Source organism: Ctenocephalides felis, unplaced genomic scaffold (assembly GCF_003426905.1).
Source record: "Ctenocephalides felis isolate EL2017-DRISC unplaced genomic scaffold, ASM342690v1 CF-g0.4_SCAFFOLD_00845, whole genome shotgun sequence".
Classification (NCBI taxonomy): Eukaryota; Metazoa; Arthropoda; class Insecta; order Siphonaptera; family Pulicidae; genus Ctenocephalides; species Ctenocephalides felis.
This window is the reverse complement of record NW_020536999.1, coordinates 74,951,176-74,968,039: the sequence shown is the minus strand read 5'-3', so window position 1 is coordinate 74,968,039 and position 16,864 is coordinate 74,951,176. Positions and strand designations below refer to the sequence as shown.

Here is a 16,864-nt window from a genome sequence, read left to right as displayed (position 1 = left end):
AACGCATGGACCAATTTGGCCAATTCTTTTTTTAAAATGTTCGCTGATGTCCAAGGATGGTTCTTACGGCGAAAAAAAATTGAATAATTGCAGGGAAAACTCTAAAAACAGCCTTTTATTTTTCTCATACAAACGTTTTCGAACTAAAACATAGCATCAATTTGAGCTTTATTGCTATTATATAAAGTTCATATTAAATTGCAAGCACTCACTGTATACTCCTTCTAAACGATTATGTGGATTTTGATAAATCTCTCTGAAGTTTGTTAAGGACATTTTCGAGAATTATAAAGTACTGGGATGTATGTGCAATATTGTAGAAATAAATGGAAAAAATGAAAAAACGACATGTCATTGTCACTGTTTGCATTGAAACGAAAACTATCATCTGCCACAAATTTCAATTTACTTATGAAGCTAGACAATATTAGAATATGCATAATAAATTTATAATTATGAATAAAAAAGATGAAATGTCTATGCCGAAAAGCAGCTGAGATGTGCCAGAAAATAAAATAATATAAAATACAGTATATATATATATGGCAGATTGAATGATACACATATGTACAGGATATGACAAATTAATTCACTTGAAATATGAAATTAGGTATTAATCAGCGCCGGTCCTACTTTTAATGCGATGCATGCGAAAAATACGAGCGCACGCCTTAGAGAGCGCCAACACAAGATTCGGATATTAAATTTTCAATATAGTTTTTTTCTTCAATATATAATTTCTTTGCATCTTCTACTAATCTTTTCACAATATTTTTAAAATTTGTACAATTTTCACTTTACAACAACACATAGGAAAGTAAGGATGAATTCGGCCCTCACGATATCGATTAGGAGAAGTTTAAGATGCAATTTTGGATAACTTAAATAATAAAAAATTAAATTAATTTAATCCAACATGAAGTACCAGTGTTATGTTATCACTATGGTTATGTTATACCGTTTAAAAGATTTCAATTTTCAATATAGTGTGGGAATTGAGACTCATTATTTTATTGAAGTAAAACTTCTTTAGGCGCGACATGGGTGTAAAAACTTCTTTAGACGCGACATGGGTGTAAATCCGTACAAATGAAACGCGAACGCCAACGTTGAAGTTGAAGCTTACGACGCTAGTTAGCGCAGATGTCGCGAGTATATACTCCCGTCATGTCATGCGTAAGTCGAACGCTAAACCCTATATGAACTTGCATTAATAGAATCACGTTTTTTTTACAAAAGAAGAGGTTGCTGTATTATGCCCTCAAGGAATAAGACTTTTCTTAGAGAATAAATGTGTCATGGAATATAATAAATTTATACTGAATCTCGTTGAAGACAAAATAATATCTACTGCCACGGATATTTATGTAGTTTGCCATTCGACAGATCAACAATCATACATTCGTCAGCAGTTTCACAAAAAATCGGTTATTGATACCGGGGGTTTGCCGTATGAAATAATTTTAGTTCTGAATAAATTTTACATAATAACTACTAATATTGATGTAAGTGATGGCTTAGCTAGTGGTTGTGTAGGAAAATTAGTGTACATAGAACGTGGCGATAATGATGAACTTCTACGTTTATGGTTTAAATTTCCTGGTGAGATAGGTAACAAAATTAGGAAAAAAGCTGCACATCATATTCAAACTCTTAATATCAGTAGGACATCTGTGCCGATTCTCAGGAGATCTTCATCTATTCCAATGAATAGAAATAAAACCATATTTGCCAAAAGAAATCATTTTCCTTTAGTGTCTGCTTGTGCACTCACAATACACAAATCACAAGGTGGTACTTTTGATGAAATTGTATATGCTTCTATATGTTGCATTATCACGAGTTACCAGCATTAATGGATTGTTCATCATTTCTAAAAACAACGACAAAAAATTTTATCATGGAAGAAAACGGCCAGCAGGATTAATGGACTTATAAACTGAATTCCAAAGACTTTCAACTTGTAGATTAATAACACAAGAAGAAAAATTGAGTGAGATAATAAGTTTGAACGACATTTCATTGTTTTCCTTTAACTGCCAAAGTTTACGAGCTCATTTGCCTGATCTGCAAGATAAAGTGCTACAACGTTGTAAGTTTTTGTTATTTTCGGAAACTTGGATTAATAATGAAGAACGAATTGATATTCAAAACTATTACTGCGTTACTCAATACAAACGATCAAACTCAAGAGCAGGTGGTGTAGCTGTCTATCATTCATGTTCAGTTACTCTTCATAATGCGACTCCTATGCAGTTTCTTGCGCCAACAATATTACTGGATATTCCTAATGAAATTACACAAGTAGGTGATATTGCAGTTGTCCGCTGTGTGAACACGCAGAATCAAACATTAATTATAGTCGTCCTTTACATTTCTCCCAATAAAAACATATCAAATATTATTAAATTTCTTCATCAACGGTTACTTCATTTTTCTAATGAGGGTGCAAAACTTTTAAACACTAATCACAACGAGATACCATTAATTCTTGCTGGAGATTTCAATGTCAGTTTTCGTTCAGAAGAATCTCAACCATTAATTGATTTTTTAAATAATAAATTTAATTTAACAATGAATAATTCTCCATTTGAATCAACCACAAGATATGGCACGGCTATTGATGCAGTTTTCTCCAGAAATGTACATAGTTTACATAGTAAAATTTATGTCTCTCATTTCAGTTATCACGAACCTATTATATCATATATGAAATATGATAGCAATTAATCTATCGCTGTTGTTTTAAACTGTGTTATTGATGTTATGTGATTATTAATAAACGATTTTTAAAATTCAAATATGATGTTTTTTTTTATTTTTATCTTAATTGCCTACTCATACAATATTAAAAGTTTTACTTCAATAGCGTGTGATCCTTACGCGCACTCTTTTTTTTAAAGTATTATATTTTTTTAAATTATATATATGCATTTTGGCGTGAAGAGTCATTTAAAAAACAAAAATTATTAATTTTAGGTAAACGGTGAATATTAGTATATTATATAAAAAAAATGTAGAAATGGATACAGAACAACGTCTGTCGGGTCATCTAGTTATTTATATTTATGAAATACAAAATAAATATTTTACATATTCATACTTAGCCTAATTTATCCTTGTAAATTTTTAATCTTTTATTTTTAGAATATTTTCGATGTTTTGTCAAGCACGATGACTGGCAATTGTTCTGGTGTTTCTAATTATGCTTTAGAATATAGTAATATCGAAACTCATCAATGAGTGTTACAGACAAAACACCCGAAGAAAAATAAGCTATTTTCTTTAGATCTTCAATTTGAGGATTTATTCCATATTGCCGTACAGTTCAAAAAAATAAATTATAAAGAAGCATTTTAGAGAATTTTAAGAAAGCTGCAATATATAGCCTTGCGATTTGAACTTTCGCTATGCACGTGTAAATAAAAAAGTGCTCGTATTAGTGCATCAATCGATTGGGACAATCCCAAGAATCGAAATCAAAAGGAGGAAGAGGATGTTCGAAAAAGCATGATATTTAATGCTCACATTAAATTTGATCCTCATCAAAAAATGATTAAAGAAATTTTAATCATACCTGAAGGTATACTTAATCATGGTACAGAAACTAATCGAATTATTAGGTGTAGGCCAGCAGCATGTCGTCTCGAGCAGTTCAAAGATATGATAACAGAATTTCCTGAACCATATGAAAATTTAAAGTATACAATCTACCGTTACAAGTTTGCATGCGTCAGGCAAAGTATGAAGAAAAGAAGAAAAATGACTTACATTCCGACGACAATGTGGATCTAGTCCTTATGATGTTACGGGAATTGACAATACCACTAAAAAATCAAAATTTATCTGGCCTTTTAAAGATGATTTCGGTAGCAGGAAGTCATGAAGCATGTGATGTATTAAAAGGGTATTTGCAAAATAATGCAGATAGAGTACTGTATTTTGATGCGACTTCCTTTTGTAAGAAAATATTTTTATATTCAGGCGTAATGACAGTGCCCACAAATTTAGCGATCGAGAAAATAAATCTATTAGAAAATAATGACTCAGTACCAAACGTGAACAATGTCGAGATCTTTTACGAAATAGTCTATTTTATAAAGATTTCCTTCATATTAAATGCGAAGCCGAAAAGATTATGCCGAAAGGAAGATTTACTAATCTTTTTTGCTTTCCAGGTTTCTTAAATTATGTAATGGACAGGTATATTCCAATTATATCTTTGTGGTCAGGTCTAATGTTAGATAATGTCAGAAAACATTTGTATTCAAATGCGGCTGTCGAATTATTTTTCAATACATTAAAAAACAATATCTGCCATGGTAATAAATATATGAAACCGTCACATTTCATAGATACAATTAAAAATTTGTTGACGCTTTACAATAATGATTTAATAAATAAATGCCCTGTAACACAGATAATTAATCCTGAGAAAAGCTAGAAAAAAGTTATATTAGAAAAAGAAAAAGAAATGCAAGTCAGGAGAAGTTAAGCACGGAAAACAGTATAAAAAAATGGAAATAAGCAACACAGTAAATAAAGTAACAAAAAAATTAAATGAGGCCCATAACACCACGGAACCACGAAACATGGAACAAAAAATCTAATAATCCGGTCAATTTTACCTATGTAGGAAAAATGCTTTTCCTTTGCATAAATGCCTAGACTCAAATAACTCTGCTGACTCTAGTACAGAACTAAAAATAGGTTTGTATCCTAAAAATGTATGATAGGGATATATCGTATACTATAGGATGTTTTGGTAAATATACCATTAAATTGAATATTTTTTTCACGTTGTATGGAAATGAGTGAGAGACGACATAATCATTAACTCTTACTTAGCATCAATTAAATATAATAGCAAAAAATTCTACATTTTAAGTGTTCATGAATATGATCATATTATAAATTATAATAATGATACCTTTATTATAAAATTATCATCAGGTTTAAAATATCTAGCACCACATAATATTAATAACCATTGGATCTTAGTTTTAATAGATACAGATAATAAACAATTCAGTGGTAATTTTTGCATTAATGCTTTAAAGACAATATTTAGTCAATTTCGAAAAAGCTGTTTAACTTACAAGAAAGATTCCAATAAATTTCAAGTTTTCACACATTGCAAATTGTACATTGCATTGTGTGTAAGCGTATTGCATAAAGAAGCATTTTAGAGTGTTTTAAGAAAGCTGCAATATATTCATGCGATTTGAACTTTCGCTATGCACGTGTAAATAAAAATGTGCTCATATTAAAGCTTATTGACTGTCCCAAGAATCGAAATCAAAAGCAGAAAAAGGATGTAGAAAATTGCATGATATTTAATGCTCACATTAAATTAGATCCTCATCAAAAAATGAATAAAGAAATTTTAATCATACCTGAAGGTATACTTAATCATGGTACAGAAACTAATCCAATTCTTAGGTGTAGGCAACTAAGAGAAAAAGATAGAGATAATTTTAAAAAAACAACTTAAACATCAAAAACCAGCAGCATATTGTCTCGAGCAGTTCAAAGATAACAGAATTTCCTGAATCATATGAAAATTTCGGTGAAGTATACAATCTACCTTCACAAGTTTGCATGCGTCAGGCAAAGTATAAAGAAAAGAAGAAAAATGACTTCCATCCTGACGACAATATGGATTCTTATGATGTTACGGGAATTGACAATACCACCGAAAAAGCAAATTTTGTGTGGCCTTTTAAAGATGATTCCGGTAGCAGTAAGTCATGAAGCATGTGATGTATTAAAAGGGTATTTGCAAAATAATGCAGATAGAGTACTGTATTTTGATGCGACAGTTAGTTTAGTAAAGAAAAACTTACTCCTTTTGTAAGAGAATATTTTTATATTCAGGTGTAATGATAGTGCCCACAAATACAGATCGTTTTACATATCCATAGATAAATATTTTATTAAGTGAAGTATTACAGATTGTATAGATGAATTAGGCGGTCTTATACATTTTAAACGTGCGGTTTGCGACCACAGCTCTATGCAAGCATTCATGCAACAATCAGGAATCAGGAAATAATATCGTTATCCGTAAGCTCAATTATTTTTCTTTTAGGTGATGTTCACTCATATTGTGTGGATTTTAGGTAGCAAATATCATAATGTACTAATAGCTTTAGCGATCAAGGAAATAAATCTATTAGAAAATAATGACTCAGTATCAAACAAGACAATCTTGACTGATACTGATGTTTCAGAAATAAATGATCGTGAACAATGTCAAGATCTTTTACGAAATAGTGTATTTTATAAAGATTTCCTTCATATTAAATGCGAAGCCGAAAAGATTATGCCGAAAGAAAGATTTACTAATCGTTTTTGCTTTCCAGGTTTCTTAAATTATGTAATGGACAGGTATATTCCAATTATACCTTTGTGGACAGGTCTAATGTTAGATAATGACAGAAAACATTTGTATTCAAATGCTGCTGTAGAATCATTTTTCAATACATTAAACAACAATATCTGCCATGGTGATAAATATATGAAACAGTCACATTTCATAAATGCAATTAAAAATTTGTTGACGCTTCATAATAATGATTTAATAAATAAACGCCCTGTAACACAGAAACTTAATCCTGAGAAAAGCAACGAAAGTTATTTTAGAAAAAAAGAGGAAATACAAATCAGAAGAAGTTAGGCATGGAAACAGTATTAAAAAAATGAAAAGAAGCAACACAGTAAATAAAATAACTGAAAAACTAAATGAGCACCATAACACCACGACAGTAGATATTAGAGATGCAAAGGAAATATGAAACAAAAAATCTAATAATCCGGTCAATTTTTACCTATGTAGGAAAATTGGCAAAGGAAAAAAGCTTTTTCTTTGCATAAATGCCTAGACTCGAACAACTCTGCTGACTCTAGTACAGAACTAAAAATAGATTTGTGCCCTAACAATAATGTAGCTAAGGATTTTCATTTCTATATAAAACCCTTCATGTATAATAGGGATATATCGTATACTTTAAGATTTTTTGGTAAATATGCCATTAAATTGAATAATTTTTTCACTTTGTATGGAAATGAGTGGTTAGATAACATAATCATTGACTCTTACTTAGCTTCAATTAAATATTGTGACGATAATCAATATTATCGCCGTATTGATAATTATTATCGCCTGATGGTCGTCCACCCCAAAGTACACCATCCCTACCCTTAACCATTTATTGGTTTTTGGGGTCCATCAATGAGTTGCTCTGGAGGTCCTGTTCAATTAAGAAGTTACAGCCATCTAAGACGTATCCCATAGGCAAACGCCTTGGGATACGTTAGTGTTAATTGTGTGTGTTGTGCCACAAGACAGGTCCAGCTTAAATGTCATATCATATAAATTATAAGCTGTAGCTATTCTTCTCCCCCATATACCCATACATTCACATAAGCAGATATAAGAATAATGTATAAGTTAGGGAACATGACTGTATGCGAGTACCGCCAAGTTCCACAAATAAATACGGGATGTATTATTAATTATTTAAATAGATTTAGTTATTAAAGAAATCTTGGTTTCATTCGTATAGTAGCTACTAACCCCCACAGGTAATTACAGGTACTTTAGCGGGCGATTGGAGTGTTGAAGTAACCCTTTCGTAATGGGGATGCAATACTAAAATATAGTATTTGGCAGCCATTGCAATCCCCAGGAAGGGGGCTTCAACCCTCACTTGTCACAATATAATAGCAAAAAATTCTACATTTTTAGTGTTCATGAATATGATCATATTATAAATTATAATAATGATAACTTCATTATAAAATTATCATCAGGTTTAAGATATCTAGCACCAAATAGTATTAATAACCATTGGCTCTTTGTTTTAATAGATACAGATAAAGAACAATTCAGAGTTAATTCTTGCATTATTGCTTTAAAGGACAATTTTTAGTCAATTTCGAAAAAGCTGTTTAACTTACAAGAAAGATTCCAATAAATTCCAAGTTTTCATAAAATAATTTCTCCTCAACAGACCGATAGTCATTGTTGGGAACTTTTCACAATCAAAAATGCATACTGTTTAGTAAATAACACTGAATTGAAAAATTATATAGTAGTAAGTAAAATATAATTCATGGTATGAACATGAACTGAATTCAGAATTAACACTTATCAAATGCAAACATAATTATAATTTTACAATAATGTAAATAGATCTGCTTCATCTTAATATTTGTTCGTCTACTAGAACAAGTGATTCCCAAGGTGGTCCATATGTACCCCCAGGGGCACATGTCAACGAAAAGGGATTATGGATATCCAAAATAGTGGATCTCACAACTGGACTAGTTAATATCTATTTTATTATTATTATGAAGTCAATTAATAAATGTCTTAATTTGGATTAGTATCTTTACTTCAAATGCTTGCATAAGAAGATTGACTTGATCTTGCCATTGAAGACGGCGGAGAAATTGAATACACTAGAAATGCGTTTGAGAGATGACAACGAGTTCTGTAAAAAATATGTAAGTCTTCTCTGGTATAAATATAGTATATATTTGTATATCTGTATATGATCAGTGTGTAATATGCATAAACACACTTATCTTATTTAAGTAATTGTTTAAGCAACTCTTTATTATGGAAGTTGGTTACAGAACAGGGGAGGAACACATTGCAATTTGTACATTGCATTGTGTGTAAGCGACTAATGCTGAATGAGATGGCTATGCAATGTTCAAGGCTTGGCTTGAAGAACAATGTCCCTCTTTATGAGATGATTACCATGAAATTGTTTACTCGTAATTATACAAATTTGAATAATAAATTCTCTTATATTTAAAATAGATGTTATAACACTCACTTATCACTGAGTAAGAAGAAGTCTCAAACTGGTTACGATATGCTCGTCAGCGCTATGACATTAAATGACAGCGGAAGAAATTAAATTCAAATCTATATTCTTTGATCATAGGATAATTTGACCAGGTGAGTTTGTTTTCATATTATTATATTTGCATTATTGGTATTGTATTTTTTTTCATTGCAGGAACTCTGATCTTCAAAGTATGTGGTAAATGTGATTGTTGTTAAATGTTAAAGTTAAATGTGACAATATTGTGTTCTACCATAATATATCAATTGATTAGAAACAATTACAGTTTGAACAGGTTCAAGGTATGAAATCTTTTTCATCACTCATGTTCCTAATTATACAATTAGCTACATTTTTCTATTCCTGATAGAATTTGAATTGTGGGAATCAGAGTTAGAACAAATGGAGTTAGCACAATATGTTCAGTGTAATTCAGGTTACAACTCGAAAAGTGACAAGAGAAAAAGTAGATAAATTTATAGCAGAACTTTCAGATGATAAAATTATTATCAGTATTCAAAATTCAGCACATGAAGAAATTTTACCATTAAGTGCTTAAAATTACCATAAAAAATGTTCGAAATATCAAGTGCAAAGCAGTGCTATCATACCCTACGCCTATCAAGATAATCATGATAAAATCAGTGTTGAGAAATGGTTTGAGATAAATGAGAAAAATAGCTGTTACAAAATTTTATATTACAAAAAAACAAGCGTAGAACATAATGTTTCTTTTATGGTCATAATGACTACAGTGCAGGCTACTATTTAAAATGAATAAGGACATGATAAAACATACAACGATGGAACTCATGTTCAAATTCTTATAGATTCTATATACATGAGCGCCTTACGAAAGCTGGCATGATAACAATATAGAAATGGCTCTTCGAAACTAGAGTTTTTAAACACCGGATAAAAAAGTGGTGAGAAAGCTGAAGTTAGCTGTAACACATTACAGATTTGTCAAATCTTTTGCACTGTGCTTTCAACTTTTTTATGTTGGATTCACTGTTACGATTACTTCATTACTATAATTTTTTTTTCGGCGTGCTTATTGTGTAATTCGTTCGTCTCGTATTTTATATTTTTTATTCGCGTTTTCTTTCATTACGTTTTTTTTTGCTACGTGTACTAATCATTTTGTGCTTTTGTTGATTGTGCGTTATTTTATTTCTTTACATTTTATATTTGTTGTTTTATTGCGGGATTCAAGAGCTTCTATAGGGAATAAGGTTAGTTTCTTTCCAGCAAGAGACGCGAGTTTTTTCATCTCATTAGCTTTTAGTTTCATTCTGTTTTTAGCCTTTATCACTTTTATTGATTAATTTACTTTATTCACTTAGATTCTTAACTTTAGTTTTATCACTTAGATTATTAGATTAAGTTTACTTTAATCGCTTACATTCTTAACTTTACTTAAATCGCTTACATTCTTAACTATACTATTACCGTAGATTCTTAACTTTACTTTAATCACTTACATTTACTTTACTTACTTTACTTTAATCACTTTAGGCTAGCACTTAGATTATTCACTTTAGGCTATCACTTAGGTTATTCACTTTACTTTATCCATTTAGGGTATATCACTTTAGTTATAAGCTTCTTTTTATTCACTTTTTACTGATTACCACTTAGGTTAGGTTATTCTTTTAATTTCATTCATTGTTTAGGGTATATAGCTTTGCTTATTTTGTATTTTAAGGTATAGCACTTACGTTTCATTACCTTATTATGTCTACATAATCGACATTTTTATTTTATTTCTTATGAATATTACGACTGCTAAAACCTGTTTGTACTGTTCTACAGTATTTAAAACAAACAGTTCTTTATATCGCCATATTAGGGCCAAGCATGGGAAAGAACCCATGCATTTCGATCGAAAGTTTCAATGCATTTATTGCAGTAAGGCTTTGCATTCGACATCTGCTTTGAAAAAACATATAATACACTTTCATTCTACCATTCCTCTTCAACCATCTGCTCCCAATTCTGTTCTAGCCACTGACGCTCACTCATCAAATTCTTCCTCACATATTCAAACAGTTCATTCCGATCATATCACCTACAACACCTACTTCAATAATTTCCGCATCAACCCTAGAACATCTGTCGCCCTTCATTCCTATGCTGCCTCAATTTCACCGACACCATCAACTTTTGCAACCGACTCCATTGCTACAGACTCCATTGCCCTTTCTCTTGCTTTTCATTCATATGCTGCCTCCATTTCACCGACACCATCAACTTCTACCAACATCATCAACTCCATTGCCACACAATCCACTTCTTGCACCAGTGTTCAACAGCAGATTACAACAGCAAACTATATTTCAGGTATGTGTACCAAACATGTTATTTAACAATGATGCAGCAAACAGTAATAATATTATGTTTTAATAGGTACTCAAAGGAAATCTAGGATCTTGTGCCCCCTTCAGAATTGTCAAAAGTTGTTTTCCAGATAAAATGCCTTACATCAACATATCGAAGTTGATCACACCGTCCACATCGAGCATGAAGAAATGACATTTTCTTCTTTTAATGGTTTGTTCATTTTCGATTATAGACTTTGTTAATGCACTTTTCTATTATTTGGTATTCTTATATAGATTTTCAATCATGGAAAAATAAAATTGAGCAGAGGGATGTTACTCGATATGTAATAGATAAGTCTGGGTACAAAATTAAAGATGGGAACAAAATTATTTTTTACGATTGCCACCGCTCATATAGTTGCAATAAAAAGAGAAAAGGGAAAATTTCAAGGGCATCCAAAAAAATCGGAAAGGCGTGTCCTTCTCGAATCCGTACTACGCATTATAGTGATGGTGTAAAGCCATGCACTTGAAGACGCATGTGGAACACGAGAATCTTGCAAAATATATTCTCGACAAACATTTGCAAAAGATAATTGAAGGTACATTTATACATTACTGTGTATTAATTTACGCACCCATACATACTTATGTATACATTTAAATGTATGAATTATTAATTTATTAATACTATAAAATTAATATTATAATTTTTACAGATAAAATTCTGGCTGGAGTTTCAGATGATGTTATTATAAGCAGTATACGTAGTGCTGCACATGATAATATGCTACCCCGCAGGGCTTCGTTGATCACATCAAGAAAGGATATATGGTACATCAAAAAACGTGTTTCACCACCACATATGACATACAGAAATCCTAATGATCAAGTAAGCGTAAGAATATGGGTCAGAGAGAAGCAACTTGAGAAAAAGTTCCAAGTTCTGTTTTATAAAGAAGTTGGTATAGCTGATTATGGGCTAAATAAGGAAGACATTATTTTGGTCATTACGACTAACCTGCAGGCCAAAATGTTAATGGAATTTGGCGCTGACAAACTATGCGTTGAGGAACCTATGGGACAAATGGCTATGGTTATCATTTACACACTCTGGTTGTTGTAGATGAATTTGGAAGCGGAATACCTGTTGCGTTTTGTTTCTCCAACAGGCAGGATGAAGTCATTTTGAAAATATTTTTCCAAGAAATTTATAAGTCAGTAGGGTTAATAAAGACAACAACGTTTATGACTGATGACGCACCAGCATATTTTAATGCTTGGTCTCATGTCATGGGAATACCAGAAAATAAATTGTTATGCTCCTGGCATGTGTCCAGGAGTTGGAAAAGATCAACGGCACTCAAGATTAGAAATCGACAGAAAGAAAGAGCAGTATATAAAAAATTACGACGAGGAAGACTTCCAGTCCAAATTAGATGCCCATTTAATTGAGCCTTAATGTGATACATTCACCAAAACTTGGGCATACTGTTACAGGAAAGGCTTGGGCATAAATACAAACATGTTCTTGGAGAGCTATCATAATCAGATAAAGAGTCAGATTTTGAAGAGAAGATGCTTGAGGCGAATGGATATAGCTATAAACACAGTGTTAGAAATGGAAGAGCAAGCTTTTCATCAAAGACACATCGAAGATTGAATGGTACTTTGTTATCAACGAGGCAGAAGGACTCAAACATTCTGAACAAATTAAGAACACCAGACTGAATAGAGAATGGAAGGTTCTATCTTCAAACGATAGATTTCCACCATATGTTGTTAAACAAACAAATTGAAAGCAAAATTGAGAAAATCTATAAACATTATTTTTTAGACATGAAATTATTAATTAGCATATGTATTCACAACAAGCCTCAAAAATAATCGACCGAATCATATAAAATACATTAGGAAACTGGTATTACAGTGAAAAATGATATATAGATTTTTATAAATTAACCACTTTTATCATTTGACTTAATTGTCATTGAACTAATCAGTCCTATCTTTACGTTTCAAAGATTTCTGAACATTTGGGCATATCTTACAAAAAAAAGATGTATATAAAATACATAGGATTATAATTACCTATTTGAAAATGTTTAAAACAATTATTATAATCAAAAATCAATATTTATTGATTACTGATTTTTTTCCCTCGAATATTTAATTCCGGTGCGAAAAGTTTCAGAAATTTGCCTTAAGGTACGATGCCTTGCACCATAGTTTCTTTTTCTAATTGTTATTATATTTAAGAGAATAAAACCAGTTCCCTATGCATGAATGTGTACATACCTGTTTATGTGGTGTATGCATACACATAGAATACTTTTTCCTCTTCTCTCGTAAATCATCAACCATCTGCATTCTTCTTCTTCCCTTATATTAAAATATGCATAACAATTTATTTTCTGGTGTTCCCATGACATGAGACCAAACATTGAAATATGCTGGTGCGTGCAATGTATGCTAACATTTGTGTGGCGTGGGGTGGAGGAGAAATAAGTGGCTTCCAAAAAATGTAATATTGGTTATACATATTATTATAATTGAAATACATATAATTGTTTGTAGAAAATACATTATTTTATTTCACATTTTCAAACTGAAATATCTCAGAAAGTATATCATTTACGACATCTTGTTGTTTGTAATTATGTATTGCAGTGGAGATTTATTCGAGGAAAAACACTTTAAGTCCTTATAGACTTACAGACAAATTTTATTAACTTTAGTTACAGTAATATCAGGTTGGAGTAGAAAATTATATATTATTTTATTGAATTGAAATGGCGTCGTTGTTGCTGCTGTTCAATAGCATGAATTATATGTGGTTTCTAGTTCTATTTCTTTCGGGTTTCTTTGAGTATCCCGAAGATACTCTTTGTCGTATCATAGTGGTGTGCATACTATATATAGGGGGTGCAGTGCGCAAACAGTATATTATTTGTCGATTGACGTACGTTTTACGTACACCAAAATACGTCATTTTATGTACTTAAATTTTAGTCTATGCTAAGCTCCATACAAAAAAGTTCAGTCTTTTGGAAAAAAAAAAGAATAATAACTCAATTATTTTTGCATAAAAAACCTAATATACGATTTAAATATGTTTAAAGTTGTTAGATTTATAAATTTTATTGTAATTATTTATTTTTTTAGTTATATATAATCTATTTAATTATTGTATCTAAAGGTTTAATTTGTTGCAGATTTTATTGATTTACAAAAATTGATTAATACAAAATGTCTGAAAACGTTGAGAAAAAAAAAGAAACCATCTGGGTCAGAATATAGAAAACGGAAAGCAGAAAAAGAGAAGGAATTTCAGAGAACAAAAAAGTTCATGAATATGGATAAATATATAACAACAAAAAATGAAGTCCTGAATAAGCCATCTATATCTGGAATACAAATTAAAGTATCGGTAGCAGAGTCTCTATCTGACAAGTCAAATCAGATAACTGAAGATTGTGTTGAAGAGATTGTGGACAAAGTTTCCCAAAGTGAAATGATAAGCTGTGGTACAATTACAAATGCTGCTCCGGATGACACCATTGGTGATTTACAACCAATACAAATTCTAGATGACGTTAGTACTGTTGTCGCCAATATAACGGATCCTGCCACTTGGCTAGTCACCCGAAATGGCAAAATCATCGATCACATAATTACTAGCGGCCCAGTGCAAAATCAGATTGATAATTATCCGAAGAATGATACAGGCCGACATTTCTCTAATTCTCATTTCACAAAAATTCTTGCAAACAATGAAACAATTCAGCGCCGTTGGTTAATTTACTCCGTTTCTAAGGATCGAGTTTATTGTTTTTGTTGTAGACTATTTGATAGTAGCTCATCGTCGAACTTAGTATCTGAATGGTATAACAACTGGAAACACTTGTCTGAAATATTAAAAAATCATGAAAATAGCACTTTTCATAAGAAGTTTTACCGTTCATGGATTGAAGCTGAACTACGATTAAAAATAGGTAAAACAATAGACTGCCAAAAGCAACACTTGATTAAAAAGGAAACTACAAGATGGAATAATGTTTTGTCTAGATTGATGCATATCACACTTTATTTATCCGAAAACAATATGGCGTTCAGAGGTACTTCTGACAAACTATACACGCCAAATAACGGAAAGTTCTTAGGCTTAGTACAACTACTAGCCAAATTTGATCTAGTCATATTTCAGACCACTACTGTGGAAAAACATTCAAAATAAATTAATAGAGCTGATGGGCGAAAAAGTGAAGTCAGAAATCATATTACACACAATGAAATCAAAATATTATTCCATTATAGCTGACTGTACTCCTGACATTAGTCATGTAGAACAACTTTCACTGACATTACGATTTATTGATTTATCAGACGATAATAAAAAAATATCAGTAAAAGAGCATTTCTCGGAATTTATACCTGTCGATGAGTCAACTGGTGAAAGACTGACTGAAGTTATTATTAATGTTTTAAATAAATACGGACTAGAATTGAACGATTGCAGGGGTCAGGGTTATGACAATGGGGCAAATATGAAAGGAAAAATAATTGGGGTTCTAAGAAGAATTCTCGAGCTTTTTATGTTCCGTGTGGCTGTTATAGCTACAATCTAGTACTATGCGATGCCGCTAAGTCATCCGTAGGATCGGTCACTTTGTTTGGGATACTTCAGAGGTTGTTCACATTTAACCGATCACTTGGGACTATATACTTAAAAAAGCTTAGTGACACTCGTTGGGAAGCAAGAATAAGTAGCGTTAAAGCAGTCCGTTATCAAATTAGTAATATCCATGATGCTTTGATTACTTTAGCTCTTGAAACTCAGAAAACTGATGTTCAAGTGTCTCATGAGGCTACTACTCTAGCCGAACAGCTAAAAGATTTCAGCTTGACATACTTCATCAAAAAATGTTGTAAGTAAATCTCTACAGTCAACAGATATGTATCTTGGTAAATGTACACAAGTGTGAAGATATGCTACAATTTCTTGGAAAACTACAGAAATACGGGCTTTAAAAGCGCTATTTTAACTGCGAAGGAGTTGGCCGAAGAACTAGAAATTGAACCTGAATTTCGAGCTACAACAAGAATTCGACGTCTTAAGCGTCAAGCTGGTGAAATTGCACGCGATGACCCTATAACTTCTCCAGAAAAAAAATTGAGGTTGAATTTTTCAACGGTATTTTGGACACTATATTAATTTCAATCAATAAAGGTACGAACAGTTAAATGAGTACTCGGAATCTTGGTCTTTTTTGTACGATTCCAGAAAAACGCGACCTTCTCAAGCTCTGTAGTGATCTCCAATTAAAATTAACTGTAGGCTCTAAATCAGGCATAGATGGTTGTATGTTGTGTGATAAACTTATAAGTGTGGCATCCTTTTTACCTGATCAAAATTTCATCAACGATTTCAACTTACAAGAGCTGTATCCAAATGTATGGAAAGCATTGCGAATTTTATTAACTATACCTCCTGTAACGGTTGCTAGTGGGGAGCGGAGCTTTTCAAAGCTGAAGCTGATGAAAACCTATCTTCGATCAGCAATTTCTCAATCTAATTGACAAACTTAGCAACTTTGTCAATTAAAAACGAAATTGCTGAAAACATCGACTTTGACAACCTTCTAAAAGAGTTTGCTTATAGAAAGGCCAGATAAGTAA

General features: G+C 31.7%; 2 protein-coding genes across 2 annotated transcripts; both read left to right on the top strand.

Annotated features, from left to right (window-relative positions):
* Positions 1-10,933: 10,933 nt before the first annotated feature.
* On the top strand, positions 10,934-11,396 carry LOC113389179. Its single transcript, XM_026626238.1, has 2 exons — positions 10,934-11,204; positions 11,271-11,396. Exons 1-2 carry the CDS (start codon positions 10,995-10,997, stop codon positions 11,394-11,396), a joined length of 336 nt encoding a protein of 111 aa, XP_026482023.1. The 5' UTR covers positions 10,934-10,994.
* A 3,144-nt stretch (positions 11,397-14,540) lies between these two features.
* Positions 14,541-15,422, top strand: LOC113389168 (zinc finger MYM-type protein 5-like). The gene has a single exon (XM_026626228.1). The coding sequence runs from the start codon at positions 14,541-14,543 to the stop codon at positions 15,420-15,422; it is 882 nt and encodes a 293-aa protein (XP_026482013.1).
* Positions 15,423-16,864: the final 1,442 nt, after the last annotated feature.